General features: G+C 31.9%; 7 protein-coding genes across 7 annotated transcripts; 6 read left to right on the top strand and 1 right to left on the bottom strand.

The window, feature by feature from the left end:
- Positions 1-77: 77 nt before the first annotated feature.
- Positions 78-548, top strand: NAEGRDRAFT_32007 (uncharacterized protein; the record flags this gene model as incomplete). The annotated part of the gene is made up of 1 exon (XM_002679498.1): positions 78-548. The coding sequence occupies one exon, from the start codon at positions 78-80 to the stop codon at positions 546-548; it is 471 nt and encodes a 156-aa protein (XP_002679544.1).
- Positions 549-2,247: 1,699 nt separating this feature from the next.
- On the top strand, positions 2,248-3,744 carry NAEGRDRAFT_65138 (uncharacterized protein; the record flags this gene model as incomplete). Its single annotated transcript, XM_002679497.1, has 1 exon — positions 2,248-3,744. The coding sequence occupies one exon, from the start codon at positions 2,248-2,250 to the stop codon at positions 3,742-3,744; it is 1,497 nt and encodes a 498-aa protein (XP_002679543.1).
- Positions 3,745-3,863: 119 nt separating this feature from the next.
- On the top strand, positions 3,864-7,305 carry NAEGRDRAFT_78988 (uncharacterized protein; the record flags this gene model as incomplete). The annotated part of the gene is made up of 2 exons (XM_002679496.1): positions 3,864-6,987; positions 7,034-7,305. The coding sequence occupies exons 1-2, from the start codon at positions 3,963-3,965 to the stop codon at positions 7,303-7,305; spliced, it is 3,297 nt and encodes a 1,098-aa protein (XP_002679542.1). The 5' UTR covers positions 3,864-3,962.
- A 557-nt stretch (positions 7,306-7,862) lies between these two features.
- NAEGRDRAFT_65136 (uncharacterized protein) lies at positions 7,863-8,672 on the bottom strand (the record flags this gene model as incomplete). The annotated part of the gene is made up of 1 exon (XM_002679373.1): positions 7,863-8,672. The coding sequence occupies one exon, from the start codon at positions 8,670-8,672 to the stop codon at positions 7,863-7,865; it is 810 nt and encodes a 269-aa protein (XP_002679419.1).
- A 226-nt stretch (positions 8,673-8,898) lies between these two features.
- On the top strand, positions 8,899-9,381 carry NAEGRDRAFT_65135 (uncharacterized protein; the record flags this gene model as incomplete). Its single annotated transcript, XM_002679495.1, has 1 exon — positions 8,899-9,381. The coding sequence occupies one exon, from the start codon at positions 8,899-8,901 to the stop codon at positions 9,379-9,381; it is 483 nt and encodes a 160-aa protein (XP_002679541.1).
- Positions 9,382-10,374: 993 nt separating this feature from the next.
- Positions 10,375-12,027, top strand: NAEGRDRAFT_47503 (uncharacterized protein; the record flags this gene model as incomplete). The annotated part of the gene is made up of 1 exon (XM_002679494.1): positions 10,375-12,027. One exon carries the CDS (start codon positions 10,375-10,377, stop codon positions 12,025-12,027), a length of 1,653 nt encoding a protein of 550 aa, XP_002679540.1.
- Positions 12,028-12,333: 306 nt separating this feature from the next.
- On the top strand, positions 12,334-13,761 carry NAEGRDRAFT_47502 (uncharacterized protein; the record flags this gene model as incomplete). The annotated part of the gene is made up of 1 exon (XM_002679493.1): positions 12,334-13,761. One exon carries the CDS (start codon positions 12,334-12,336, stop codon positions 13,759-13,761), a length of 1,428 nt encoding a protein of 475 aa, XP_002679539.1.
- Between the last annotated feature and the right edge of the window lie 2,639 nt (positions 13,762-16,400).

Raw genomic sequence — 16,400 nt, 5'->3', positions numbered from 1 at the left:
ATGAATTCATTGTTACTTGATAACACTTGTTGATGCAATTTTCAATTTGCAATTTACAAAAAAACAATCAAAAAAAAATGAAATCTTACACTCACACCATCGAATCAGATAAAATCAAAAAGGGAAGTTATCTTCTCATCAATGGAAATCCTTGCAAAATATTGACTTGTTTTTTTCAAAAAACAGGAAGACACGGAACCAAAAAAGCATATTTATGCGGAGTTGATATTTTCACTGGAGATACATATGAAACAATTCAATTAGCAAAAACAACACAGTATGTGCCGGTTGTGGAGAAGAAAAATTATAAATTTGAAAGTTTATATTCGGAGGAGGAATGGCATTACGTGAAAGTTTCGAATAATGAAGGAGAAATTGTGGAATTTATGGTGAAGAATGATAAAATTGTGGAAATATTAATGACTGGCTGTGAATCGAATATGGAATTTTATGTAAATACTATTTGTGGTATGGGAATTGAAGAGGTGACGAGTGTGGAAACTAGACTAATCTCACAAGAATCTCAACAAATTCAACCTAATGAATAACAAGGTATACAACAGCACCTTATTTTTAGAAATCAACCTTTAAGTTGGAATTTAAACTAATAATTGCTTATGCAAAACATATTGTTATGGAAACTCATTTGTTGCAAGCTCATGCCAATTTTATTCCTTTCCATTGAAAGAGGAATTATAATTATTCAGTGAATGACCTCTGGATATTTCTCAAGATTTCAAAATCTCGAATACACCATAAAACAGCAAACAATGAATAGAGTATCGACTATGTATTGCTTACGTCCTACCTATATACTTTTCATCATAGGAGACAATGTAGGTGATGTGAAATTTAATGAAAAACAGAAAAATCCAAATCTTGACAAGACGAAATAATTGATATGGTACATCTACAATAATACTAATAAAAGTTTATTAATGTTTCAAGATGATTGGCTGTGTACTTTTGGCATGGATCATGATTGGTGACCATGAATAACCCGAAGTTGACAAAAACACAAAATGATGAAAATCTGATAATAAATATATTGTTATTATGTATTTGAATAGTAGTGATAAAGACATTTTTCAAGTTGGTGAAGTACATGTTGAGATATGGTTCAAGTACATTTTGAAAATATACATGTACCTATCATGATGATAATCAATAGGGAAATGTTCGGAAGTGATTTTACCTGATGAAATCGACCATGCTGAGCAATACTAGATTGAAAGTTTTCCAAATTATCATATAAATCTGGCAGTGATGATGATTTTAGTATTGAATTTCACTAATATATTACTATTATAAGATTTATAGTCCACAAATATTACTATTATAATGATGATAAATAACAATGATGATGGTTGGTAGTTGTTCCGATGATGATGTACCAACTTGAATTTTTCCGAATAATAAAATTATTTCCAAATCATGATGAAGGATTAAATTCCAAAAATTACTGTTAATACTATTATTTAAATGATGATGAGATGATGTGGTGAAATTCTTGGAGTTAATACATGTGAAATTACACCAAGAATCAACACAGGCATGATATACCTGATGTTGATCTAATATTTTTAAGAAATATTTCCATGTCCTTTAATAACCTCAAAAAAGGTAAGTGGTGAAAATTGGAATGGCTACTGTGTGATTAATATTGGCGCATAACATCATTATTAAAAATATGCTTGTCTTATTGAGCTGTCTATTGATTCTCAAGGTTGTAAATCACAATCTGGAATACCTTCTTTCAATGCTCCAAGATTTAATTCATTTACTCCTAAATTGCCAATCAATTCACAGAGGGTTTCCTTAATAATTTACAATTATTCTCATAATGCCACATCATATTATGAAACGCTTGTTTGTAAAAACGCCAACAATCTTTGTTCGGAGTTTGAAAAGCAACGGAGCGAAAAATAGTTGAAACTCCACTGCACATTTGAAGTGCACATTATTTTCACTCATGAGTGCGTATTATTAATCAGATCCATTGATTACAAAGTGCATATTCACTTTTGATTCTTTTCTTATGGGGAATATTTGGGAGCGTGCCATTAAAATGCGGAGTCAAATGTCCAAATTAATTAACACTTCTAAAATGGACATAGTAAGGAGAACTCCACAAAGTTGTCCTTACTCATTCTATTCTTGTGTCCTTCTTAACAGCATTATCACACTCTTCATTCACTATAAATATCGCCACGATCAAACACAACTCATTCCACACACACTTAAAAAATGTCTGAAAAGCAAGATAAACAAGAATCTCGTGCAATGACTAGCATTGGAAGCGATGTTGGATGGGCTACCTTTAAAACCAATCATTTGGTTTTGTACTTTATCATTTTAACATTGTGTTGTGTTGGATTGTTTGTGTCAAATTGTGTTCAAGGAGTTTTCTTTAAGAAAATGGCTGATGACATGCCAAGTGGACCTTATTTCATTTTGGTCACTTGTTCTGCTAGTTTTGTGGTTGTATTTGGAGTTTGTTTGGTTGTGAGAGATGTTTATGAGAAATATTTGGAAGTACATATAAATGCTTTTATTGGAAAAGTTTACAAAAAGTTCTTGATGAGAAGAAAGGCACTTCGTAATGGTAAACATCAAGAGAATAGTTCATTGTTGAAGGGTGATTCTGTTTCCTCTGGATTGGATCAATCAAACTCTTCACTTAATGCTTTGGAAAATGAACAAGAATCGAATGACGTTGAAGAAATTGAGAAGAAACCAGTCAAGAGAGGAAGACTTTCCCATCGGTCTCTCTTCGTTATTGGTGCCTTGGATTCCATGAATGGTTTACTCGTCTTGTTTGCTGCACATGCCACGCCAGCTGCTTTGCAACCTATCCTGTCACAAAGTGCTGTGCCAATGACATTTGTCATGGCTTATATTTTGATTCACTTACCAATCATGTTGAAAAAGAGACCATTTTCTGAGAATAAGTCTTATTGGAAACATACCTTGAAATTCTTTTCGTTGGAATTGCTTGCTGCATTGATTGTTTTGGCAGGTGTCATTGTCACCTTAATTCCAGTTTTCATCAAAATTGCCAATGATCCAAAATCAATGGACGGTTCAGTTTTCTGGTCCTTGATCTTTTTAGTAGGTATTATTCCTGGCTCCTTAATGTCAGTCGTCCAAGAACTCTATTCGAAACAACATCAAAAACTTGATTATTTGCATTTACTCTTGTGGGTCAGCATTTATCAGATTGTAGTCGATGCTAGTTCATTCTGGTTCAATATGGTTGTTCCAGGTGTTGGCATTCACAACTTGAGCGATTTAGGTAACATGTTCGATCGTGGTTTCGGTTGTCTCTTCAATCAAAATCAAACATCTCCAATCGGAAACTATACTAATCTCAATCAAACCTTCCAATTTTCCAACTATTCCTCTTCCAACACCACCCAACCAACCTCCCTCGATGGCTGTGGCATGGCCAGCTTGGACACTTTCGTATTCATCATGGGATACGTCGGCACCTACGCTTTCACTGCAATTCTATTGAAAATGACTTCGAGCATTACCTTGATTTTGATTAATTCATTTGTGGCACCGGCAACTGATATTTTGTTCTTTATTTTGGGGATGGATGAGTTTAGTTGGTATACTGGTGGAGCTATTGTTATCATAACTGTTGGAGTGTTGATTCAGATAGGTTCGGATTATTTTAAGGAGAAATCGGCAAAGTTGTTGGAAAGTAAGGAAGAAAGTGAGAAGGAAATGATTTTATGAAGGATGGTATTGGATTGTAAATGTGTAATAAAGAGTTCTTTTATCAATGAAAATTGTTGGTTACGAAAATCACGTCAACTGTCATTGTGTGAATAATAATTGATTTTCAAAAGACAAAAAAAATCAACAACGTGATGATCAAATACTCACTTTAATTCCTTCATCAAATTTCATCAAATACAAAAATACACATCAACAAATAACTTCACTTGTCAAAAATGTCATTTGAAGAATTAAAAACCATCGAAAAGATGGCTCCCTCCAAAAAATTGAAATTAGATTCTGATGAAATTCCCTCCGATCCATACAAACTCTACAAGGACAGTTTCAAAAAGAAAGGTCAATCCAAATATTCACTTTACAAATCTTACAATTTAGGAATGTTGTGGTGTTCACTCAGTTTTGCATTATTTGCTTTAGATGCTGTTAATCCTTCACAATACGTAACTGTGAGAATTAATTCAACACAAGAGGAAATGGAGCATTTTGATTATATTTTCAATTTTTCAATGAGAATTGCACATTTGGTAACTTTTGGAGTTGCATTTCTGTTTGGATTAATTTTGCTAGCTTGGTATTCATTGATTAGAAAGAGTATTTATACAGGAGTGCATTATACGTTGCATTTTGGAACTCTGGTTGGATTGGGAATGGCTGTCTTGATGGAATATGTTTGCATTTTGGTATTTTACTTTTCCTTGTCTGATTTTACAAAATTTTCAGAAGTTTCACAAACAATTTATGTGTTTAGAGCCATGTATGGTGTTGCTTTGGCCATTCACGAGTTGTGTGCTTATAAATTATTGGCAGAAATGTGTGAAACAGTTGAATCGAGTCCTGGAATCATTATTGGATTTGCTTTGACTTCACATCCGTTCAAGTTTGCTTTCGATAAGATTATTTCACTTCAGGATTGGATTAGTTTGGATCAGGTATTGCAAATATCATTACTTATTGGTGCCTTGATTGTCATTTCAATTGGTTCTTACTGTAGTTTGGAAGTTTATCAATATTTGCAGAATAATCATAATTTGTTGAGATCAAATTTGGCAATTCAAAAGGATATTGACTTTATTGTAAAGAAAGGTTTAGTTAACTCAAAATCTAATGAGAAATTCTCAAGAAAATTCCTAGATGCTGTCACTAGAAATATTCTCTACATTGTCATGATGATATTTGTCTTACTAATGACTTGCTTATTCAGATTTGGAGTTCAGTTGACTCCAATGGAAACTGGTGGCACGTATTGGAGCCAAATTGTTGACTCGAGTAGAAACGATGCAATTTCTCTCGGTCTAGCTATTCAATTTATTATTCTGGTCACCCTACCATTATGTGGAGCTATATTGGATCAAGGAGGTCAATCAAAGGCCTCTAAAAAGACTGCCATTCAATTGAGAGAATTGAAAGAACACAAAAAGACGCTCATTCACAATAAGGCCTTCAACTCAACTTCAACCACAACAACAGCAGAGAAGATTTCAAAATCATTCAGACTCAAATTTAGAGTGGTTTTTCTTTGTATTGGAATGATCGTATCAATTAGTTGCTCCTTCTTTTATGTTACTGAAATTCCAGATGACGTTCCATTGTACGATTTCATTCTCAACGTGGTGACATTCCTATATGCCATTGGTGTTTCAATCTGTACATGCTCGACCTATCTCATTCCAAAATATTACTTTTCCATTAAGAATAAGAGAGAGATTGAGGAAAAGGCGTTGAAATTGAAGAGAAACATGTCAGGAAACGTACCTAAATATCTACATTACTTGTACAGTATTTTCTATGAGCAAACAGAGTTTAGTGGAATTAGATTCATGACTTGGTTTGCAGTTGTTTCAATTGTTAAGGAAGCTGCTCGTGTCTACCACTCGAGTACAAGTTTCAATTATGATTTGATGATTATTACTGCTGTTTTGGTAATTGCCCTTTCATTTGCCATGTTTGGTTTCTTTTTATTACTTTCATATTTTGATTTCAAATACATGGTTCAAAAAAGTAGAAATTCTGATAATAGAATAATTGAAAATCATCAACAAGGAGAAGAAAGTGTAAAAAGTGATGATCCAACAGATGAAAGATTCGATCCTTCACATTTATTCTCAAAACCATCACTTGGAGAACGATTTAGAGATAGAGGAAGATCCTGGATCTTGTATTTAGGTTCAATTCTGACATGGCCAGTTGATTTAATGATGAGTCTTAACTTGTTCTTGTTTGTGGTTTGTGTTTCTGGTGTTCCAACTGTTTTAATTGCAATTTATGAGTCAACTCAACCAAGTACTAGACAAAACTCTCATCCTGTCGAAATTGTTTTTCTTCCATCAATGTTTGCTATTTTCATTTTCACTTATTATTTTGTTTACAAGTCTGCATTTTTGAAATTTGTTGGATTACATATTTTCAAGTGGACTAGAAAGATGTTTGATTTGATTTTTGACAGTGCCTATTCCACAATCAAGGGAATGCCAAATTGTACCTATTCTTTCTTTAAACATGAAACTGAGTTACTAGAATTGAAGAATAAGAGAAGAGACAAACGATCCACTCAATTAGGAGACACCTCACAAGCAGGAAAAGTTTTCGGTAAATTATATGAACTTGCTGAACTGAGAGAAAAGAACAAGAAGGAGGATGATAATGAAATTGAACTCCTCGATAATGGTGATCACAATGTTGATAGTTATTATGTAGCTTACAATGACATTGACCAACCACTACAAAATACTCCATCTCTCAATGAAGATCCAGAATTCAATTCAACTCAATTCGAAGAATTGGAAAGAAAGAAGAATGAATTTATCATTGTTACAGCAAAGGATGATCGAATTTTCCCACACGAGGAAATTCTAATTGAAAAGAACACAGATCGTGTCAATGTTAAAACATTTGAGAACAGAGAAGCCTATGTGGAATATTTGAATTCAAGAGAATTTTTAGACAATTTCAATGATAAGGAATATTCGTTCACTCCAATTACAAACGGAACTGTCTTTGTGAAGAAGAGCAAGTTCAGTAGCATTTACAGAAATGAGAGATACTTGAAATATATTAGAGCTATTAGACCAGGATTGAATTTTATGATGTACATTGTCTTGTACTATTGTGGCTTCTTCTTGATTCCTCAAATTTTCTCATGGTTTCAACTCAAAGGAATGCCAACCATTACCAATCCATATACTTTCTTAATTGTTTCTTGTAATTTCGTTTTTGGATTTTTAATGTTTTATCCATTAATTTGTAAGTTATGATTTTTCTCAATTGACTAAAATTATTTTGGAATTAGCTACTTGGATGGATATTAATCAATCAGTTACAGCCTCTCTAAAGGAATTTATTGTACTATTAGAAGAGACAGAAACGAAATTCAAAGTCTATGATAATGCAGATACCATCTCTTATGATACTAATACTCAAATTAAGATTAATTTATCAAGAAATAAGTGCTACATACTCGATAAGGACTTTGCCATCGTTTGGCACAAGAGAATGAAATATATTCAAAAGATTGTCGATGCCAAAATGGTTTATTTGAAGAATAATTTAATTGTAAGTTAGCTCAATATTCAAATTTTCATATTAATTCAAATACAATAGATTGCTTTCGTCTTAACAAAGGCAGGTTCCGTAGTCTTATCCTTAATTTCCCTCTTTACAAATATTGAATTCACTGCCCAAACCATTCAACCAATGTACATCATCTTGGGATTAGACATTGCTGTATTATTCCTTGTAGTTGACCCTGCAGCAACTTTATATTACTTTTGTTGGAGAAATTGCATTTTAGTGTTTGAGGAAAGAGTTAAAATTCAAGGAGCAATTCAAAATCATGAACAGGATAAGGCAACGACTCAAGCCCTTCCAAAATTATTGCAATCCTTCCAGTATATACAATTTTGGAGTGAGAAAACAAGAATGAGGAATATATTTGGATGTAGATTTGATATTAATGGATTTTTATATGTTGTTATTGATCAGACAATGTATCAGGCATGGTTTTATTCTCTTTTGGCAACTCTTCCACCAGCTATTGTAAAATTAATGATTCAAAAATTATTTACAAACACAGGAAACTTTAAATTGTAATTAAATATTCACCTCAATTTATAGAAGCGTCACCACTTTTCTGTAAACTCAATTAAAAAACAAGGCAAGACAAATGATTCATCTCTAATCACTGCATAATCATTGAAATGTGAAGCAATATATCGACTCGATAATAACACAGCACATGCCAACATTTTCCCACCTCCTTTACAATAATGAATCGATTCAGATGGATCTGTAAGAGATATGTAAATTCCAAATCCACTCGCTTGACCATTCCTTATTGAAAGATCATTTCCTTGACCTGGAATTAATAATCCATTATCAATAATGTTTTGAATATTTGAAGATTCTGTTCCGTGAAGGCCTAGTTCAATACTCTTCATGATGTTAATTCCACTTTTTTCCTTTTTCACTCTTAGTGTTTCAGATTCAATGGTTGACTTGAATCGTTTCAATAATTTTTGATTTGTTATGTTTGTAATTTTTACAATTTGAATTTCTACTGGGAAATACTTGGTTATTCTCGTTCTAATAATTTCCTCATAATTTGGCCAAAACTGTGTCGGGTTTGTGAAATCCAAAGGAGTTGTAATATTAGAAAGGTTTAGTTTCTTCTCCTTTCTCTTTCTGGCTTTTTTTGAAAGGTTTAGTTTTAGATTATTTGGTTCGGAATGATCCTTTAAATCATTATCCAATTCTTGGGATACTTTCTCATCACCATCGCTCACTATTGCATCATCTGTTGCTTTTGTTTCCATGTCAATATTACTTTGATATTTTAATAGCTGATCATTCATATCGGAAACCATTTGTAAATATTCCTCTATGGAAAGTCCCATCTCTTTCAAATCATTTTCATCAACTTGAATATCCATTTTTTTTTATTTATTTTAATATTAATTTAAAAAGGAAATTTCAAAATTAACTTTGTTACAAACAAAGATTACTAACTCGCGAAACAACATGCTGGAATCTTCTATTTCTTCAAGTAACCTCCTAATTTTTTATAAATAGTATCTCTGCATTCTGCATGGAACAGTTCCAAAATGCTTTAAATTTTCATCGAATTTCAAACTAATCTCTTCAACAAAACAAATAAAAATGGTCAATAAGAAACAACAACAAACAAACAATAATAACACTCAAGCAGCAGCTCAGCAACAACCTTTAACATTCCATAATTTCTGTGTTCACAAATTTGGTATTGGAAGGGAAACTACATCAAATGGTGCCCTAAGATTGAAAAGTTATGGAGATTGGGAATTAACAATTTACATGATTCCAATTGGTGAAAGATATGGTGTCCATTCACCTGAGGATTTCATTGCTAAATTCCTTGATGAAAATACTGTGAGAGATGATGAAAGAATGGAATTTGACAGTTTGGAGTTGCTGAAAATGTTAGAAATGATGCATCATGTTGAATTGGAGGAATTAAAACCTGCCAAATCCAAGATTAAAACATTTGAAGGATTACCTGTCAAGTTTGGAAAATGTATTATGACCAGAAATAGTGGAAACGATCAGTGCTTTGTTTGCATGAGTAATGGATACATTTACTATATTTGCTACGGAAGTTCGTAGATATAAATGGAAAATTAATAAATTATATTAATAAACAACCATAGATTGTTTACATACCTTCAACTCGACTGGTTTTAATACTTGGTGTAGGTGATGTGAAATTTAAATTAAAAACAGAAAAATTAATATCTTTATGATTTCAACCAATTAAAACGAAATAATTGGTGTTGCATCTACATTAATACTAATAACAGTTTATTAATGTTTCAAGATGATTGGTTGTGTACTTTTGGCATGAATCATGATTGGCGACCATGAATTTTCGGAAGTTGGTAAAACAACAAAATGATGAAAATCTGATAATAAATATATTGTTATTATGTATTTGAATAGTTGATGAAAGACATTTTCCAAGTTGGTGAAGTACATGTTGAGATATGGTTCAAAAATTATCATGATGATAATCAATAGGAAAATGGTAGGAAGTGATTTTACCTGATGAAATCGACCATGCTGAACAATACTAGATTGAAAGTTTTCCAAATTATCATATAAATCTGGCAGTGATGATGATTTTAGTGAAAATATTGAATTTCACTAAAATATTACTATTATCAGATTTATAGTCCACAAATATTACTATTATAATGATGGAAAATAACAATGATGATGGTTGGTAGTTGTTCCGATGCTGGTTTATCAACTTGAATTTTTCCAAATAATAAAATAATTTCCAAATCATGATGAAGGACTAAATTCCAAAAATTACTATTAATACTATTATTTAAATGATGATGAGATGATGTGGTGAAATTCTTGGAGTTAATAGATGTGAAACTACTCCAAGAATCAACAGAGTCGTGATGGACTGGTTGTTCCAATATTTTTGAAATTTTTCTTTACAAATTGAATTTTCAAAATTTCTGAGTTGGAGCTTCAGTGTCGTCAACTTTAAGGTACTGTGGTGGAACATGAAATTGAACATTCACATTGAACAACATGTTAAAATGCTTGTTTATTATTAATCACAATGCAAAAATCATTTAAAAAAAAATGCCAAAACACAATCCAAAGGAATATATCAAGGACAACTCTCACATGTCCTACATTCAGGATCAAGAGAGAAACAATCCGAATATTCACAGATATACAGAAATGATGTATTATGATTATTCCTATTTTTTGGATGTTATCCGAAGGGCTGTTCCTGTTGCATTGATTCTCTATTCGGAGGAGGAAAGGAAATTTATATTTCATACAAGTTTGAGAGAAGTTTGTCCGAGGAATAGTTTTCCTAGGTATATTCTTGTTCATTTGCAAGAGACTGAGGATTATAGAAGTCGTTCTAGATTCGGTTTGATTCGGTTAGGAAAATTGGGAAGTATTTTGGATAAATCAAAGTGTGTTCCATTGAAAATAATGGAAAATGTTAATGGAGAGATGGTGAGAAGAGATGATTCGTATTATGAAGGAGAACCTGTTATTTCAATTCAAGAATGTTCTAATTCTACTTGTTTAGAATTGGTTTATTCTGATTTTTATTGGTTAATGAGGTTGAAGATTGAATTGTGTCAGGAAGATATTGAAAATACTATGATTCATTCTAAACAAATTGGAGATACTTTAATTAGTGCTCATATTCCCTATAATGGCAATACAGCATTTGAATCAACATCAATCTCACCACAAATTAACAGAAATGGTAGAACAAATATTTTGTATAATAGTCAGTTTAGATATAATCCATATGGATTACAATCTAACATTTGCTTTTTCCAATATGAGAATGAGGTGCAAACAATTACTGACACCATTGAAGCTAAGGGTTGTGTAAGTGGACAATCCAGCTTGTTGGTCAATCAGAATAGTAATGACATCTTTATAATGAATTATGGTGGGAAAAAGCATGGATTTTACAAAGTAACACCATCAACAAAGATGGAATTTTCAGATTCAATAATTCCTCATCAAATTGACCAAGTTCCATTCGAAAATTATGATCAATTCATGCCATATGATGAGAATAATTCAGTCATTACATGTCCATTAACAGACACCAAATATTTGATATTCATTTCGACGAATACTCAACAAAGAACCACCACTTACCAAACTTTATTCACTAAGAGAATCATATGGTTACTAGTTGATTTGAATGAAAGAAGAGTTAAAAGAGTTTATCCAAGAGTTTATGATTTGGCCAACCTGACCAGTAAATCTGATGATTTTATTACAGTTAAGAAAAAGGTTAGAAGAGGTAGAATTGGAAATGATACTGTATTTCCAGATGGTGATTTGAATGGAGGTTATAGTGACCCAGCACTGCTCAGTGAAATCAAACCATCAAATATTCATTCAAGTGACTTGAAAGATTATGCAAATGGTTCCTCTTCTCTTTTTGAACCATTGATTGACCAAAAACCAACCTCACTAATTCCATACCCAGAAAAGTGCAAATTAGCCAATACCAAGCTTTTCTCATTTAGACCATTTCCAGAAAATCCAGAACTATTTCAAGTTCATTTCTGCTTTCCAGAAACTCATGTAATTCTCAATTATTTATTATCAACAGTAGAAAAGATCCACACACATGGACAAAGCTTTAGATTTTACTTTAAATTTAGAGATGAAGCCACCAAATATGCTAAGTTATTGATATTATCAAAGGAAAGACAATTCTCTGATATTTCAATAAAAACTCACTAAGTCTCGTCATTTCAATTTTCGTCCTCTAAATGAAATATTATTTGGACAGTTACTGATACATGTAATTCTTCAGAAATCAATTTTGGAATAAACAATAGAGAGCTTTGATTCAAGAGTTGATCAACCAAAGTCAGCAATTTTGGTGTTAAATTCATTGGATAGTAGAATATTTCCTGGTTTTAAATCTCTGCATTGATAAGTTCAAAATATTCGAAATCAACTGTTAATCATTATCCTTTCCACCATGTAAATAACTCATACCATACCATATGCAATTCCAATTCATATTTTTAAATTAATAAAAAAATGAAAGAAGACAAAGCTGGCAAATATGAAGGACAGAAAATTCGGAAGGTTTCAAATGAATCATCATACAGCACAACAGCGGTGATAAATTGCTTTCCGATAGAATTAGGAATTTTAGATGAAATTTGTAGCTTTTCCACTTTGGCTGATCAATGCTCATTGTATGCCACATGTAAATCAATACAAGATATTATGGATAGCAGTTGTAATTTTGAATATCATCATCATTCTAGGAAAAATGTTGTTTTAATGAAAAATGCATGTGATGAGTTTGATTCTGAAGTGGATAAGAGGAATTTCCTGTATGGTATTATTTATAGATTGAATGCTGAAATTGATTTCTGGAACAGCAATGAATTAATGGAGAGGAATCTTTTGCGGTCCATATTTTGTAAAGATGAAGCCAACACTGGAAATTCTTCTTTTTTTGCATATGTTTTAAAGTTTCCCAAAAGAGATTCAGATGAATGTGTATTGATTAATATCGACTTGACACATTTTCAATCTACAAATCTTAAAAAGATTGTGGTTTCTTGTAATGGCACAGTTCTTATTCATTTTGAAACAGTTGGCCAATCTAGAAATATAGTGTATGTCCAAAAACACGAAATAGATCAGGTATTTAGTGAAACTCTTTTTGGATCCAATAAGAATGTGAAAGAATTTATTACCACTCTTCTTCCAAGAGAGCATCATCAGAACATTGCATTTATCATTATGAAATATTTAAATGGAGGAACTGGCAGTATAGAGCTCAACAGGTTTGGATGGTGCACAAATGCGAATAGTATGAAAGGAATCAACTTTGGATCGCAAATGATTGAAAAGATAACTAACGTTGCATCAATCATTTCAATATTGGAATTCATTCAATCAAGTGCCAAAAACTTGTCCTGTATGAGAATAGCAGAGATCAACCAAAAGAAGAGAAAACCCTTACCTATTTCCAACGACATTACTCCATGTTCTAAAGTGGATGTCATTCGAGTTTTTAGGGGAGTAGAGTATTACGAAATGGTCGAATTTACACTCAAAATAAGGGGAAATCTTGAAGAACAGTTTGAATTTTTTTATTTGAAATACAAATGGGAATACTTTAATGGAGATAATCCATTCGTTGATGGAGATTTATCCTTATATTTCGACAATCCAAAAAATTCAAAAACACTCTATCTCACATTTGATACAAACTATCTCGAACAGATTGAGAAAATATTAGGTCATGGAACCAATGATGCTGAAGTGCTTGTGGATTTTTTGTTTCAATACCTAACGGGCTGTAGTAAGAAACTCTTTTACATTCGAGATTATTACTACAATCCAGGTACGGAAAGTGGAGCTAGTAGAAAGGCGTTCCAACTCGTTAATGGAATATCTAAAGATTTAGAGATTCTTTTTGCGGAGGATGTGCCACAAACTAATAATTGACTAACTTAAAGAATTATCTTGAATATTGCAAATCAGACTACTTTGCTGAAATTAAGAATTATTCATTGAATATGTCTAGTTAATAAATTACAACTATTCTAAAAAATAAATTGTAATATTTATTATCGTCTCTTGTATCGTAAAGACATGAGAGACGAGATCTACTACAATTGAGATGGAATGTAAACTATATTCTAAGGTATATTGGTTGACTGTAAGATACTGAGCCATCAATGTGAAACTTTCTCAGATTGTTCTCCTTATCAAGAGGAGTGTATTCATATTGGGTTTGGTTAGGAGAACCTCGGATACCTCTTACTCCAATCTCTTATTGATTTAAGATTTTGAAATTGTTTATTGTTGATACGAATCAGAAGCTTCTTATTGTGACAACACTTGATAGAAGAATGGGAAAGTGGTTGCATTAATTCAACATATTGAAAGTGAACAAGGTTGATTTGGAACTCTTCTTCATGAAGAGGAGGTTATTGGGTGGTGACTAGAGAGAAACATTTCCTTGTAGCTTTTCTACTAGTAAATGATTAATTGATCAAGATGTTGACCTATAATATGGAAACACAATAAAATTCAATAATACTGATAAATACAGTAGTGAATATGAATGGTAATCATATATCACTGAAAAAATCATGATTGTATCCATTTTGAGACTTTTGGAAGTCAACTTGGATGGCAATAGGGGAGCTTTTGATGTGGTTAACACTTTTAAAGGGATCTGAATATTTTATTGGATAATATATGTCATCGTTTTACTTTATCACTAAATGTTGAATATCATGATGTTATGACCTATATTTCCAATTTGAGAAATGTTGCAATGTCAATGTTTAATTGAAATATTGCGATCATACCAATAATTGATTATATATTATAAAACTGATATTATACACTATAATTGATATATATATGAATATATAATTGAAAGATTTGGTTTTAGACATTTATTAATGACGTGGGTAGTTCACTAAGGTAGTAACTTTGTCATATGATAACTATCTAAGATGATATTGAAATCATTCCAAAATTGATTCGATGAGAGTATTTGATGATTATAACATGATAGTATTGAATTGGTGTTGATTATTACCATTCATGACATGTAAGAATGTTACCTTTTTGTCAATTAGGACAGTAGCTTGACAGATAGTCCAATTATATAGATATTGATTTGTATCACTCAAATACGTTATGAATATCAATTATAAGAGTATTTGAATGATATTCTATCTTGTTGAACATCTTGATATTGACTTGTCATATTATCATGAGTAGTTAGTGACATGGTTAAATGGCATGAATACTGAATGATGTCCAAATGATACGAAATTGATAGAAACCTCATTATATGATGTTATTAACATATTGTATCAATTTGGTAATGAATCTCATTGTCCTTAGGGTACTTCCCTATTGAGGTACCTTAATTGACCATCTCTATATTTAAATTGAGATATGATATTTATTTCAATTGTATCATCATTTTGTAACTGATGGATAAGTAGCCAAGTTGTGTATGGTGCAGAATTGGTATAACATTATTTTCAACATTTACAAGTGCCATTTCTCATCATCTGTTGGACCAAAACAAAAAATTTTGTTATAGGTGGTTTTTTTACTAATATCCACATGTACAATATCAGAACAAGGAGATGCTCTATAGTTGTGCAGAATCATTCCACCAACAATAAGTTTTTGAAATATTCTTTTCTTAGTGAACTTTGCTTGCATCATAATTATTAAGGAATTGTTTCAAGTAGATGGAAAGTGTTCTAAAATTGCTGTAGATGGTAACATTCCGTTACAGCATAGTTAAATTCTAAGAAATGATTGAGATTTGCCATTTTTTCACAACTGTAATCTTTAAAACAATGGTTGTTATCCAACCCGATGTAAAAACTGTTTGAAATTGTTTCAAATGAGCTTGGAGTGGCTCAAACCCGTTGCTTCTTTTCAAAAAAGAGACTTATCCAACCTTTTGAATGAGAATGTATTAACTATACAACAAACTGAAATTTATTTTTTCTTACTGAACTTTTCTTACTTCACAATTATTAAGGAATTGTTTCAAGTAGATGGAAAATGTTCCAAAATCGATGGAAATGGTGGCAGTCCTTTAAAGTGTACTTAAATTCTCAATAATGATTGAGATCAGTCTATTTTTCACAACTGTAATCTTTAAAACAGTGGTTGTCATCCAACCCGATGTAAAAACTTTTTGAAAATGTTTCAAATGAGCTTGGAGTTGCTCAAACCCGTTGCTTCTTCTCAAAAGAGTGACTTATTCAACCTTTAGGTGGGGATTGTACAATACTGTTCAACAAATTAACATTGTCTTTTCTTAGTGAACTTTTCCTTCATCCTAATTATTAAGGAATTTTTACAAGTCGATGGAAAATGTTCAAAACTGGCTATAGATGGTATAATTCCATTGAACTATACTCAAATTCTTAATAATGATTGAGATTAGTCGATTTTTCACAACTGTTATCTTTGAAACAGTGATTTCATCCAACCACTCTTTACTAACAACTCCATGGACTGGCTCAAACCCGTTGTAAAATTAAATTAAACTTTCTTAAATGAGCTTGGTGTGGCTCAAACCCGGTGTGCTTACGTAA

This window comes from Naegleria gruberi (genome assembly GCF_000004985.1).
Source record: "Naegleria gruberi genomic scaffold NAEGRscaffold_13, whole genome shotgun sequence".
In the NCBI taxonomy this organism is placed as follows: Eukaryota; Heterolobosea; class Eutetramitea; order Acrasida; family Naegleriidae; genus Naegleria; species Naegleria gruberi.
Note: the sequence above shows the minus strand (reverse complement) of the source record. Positions and strands in the feature narration are given on the sequence as shown.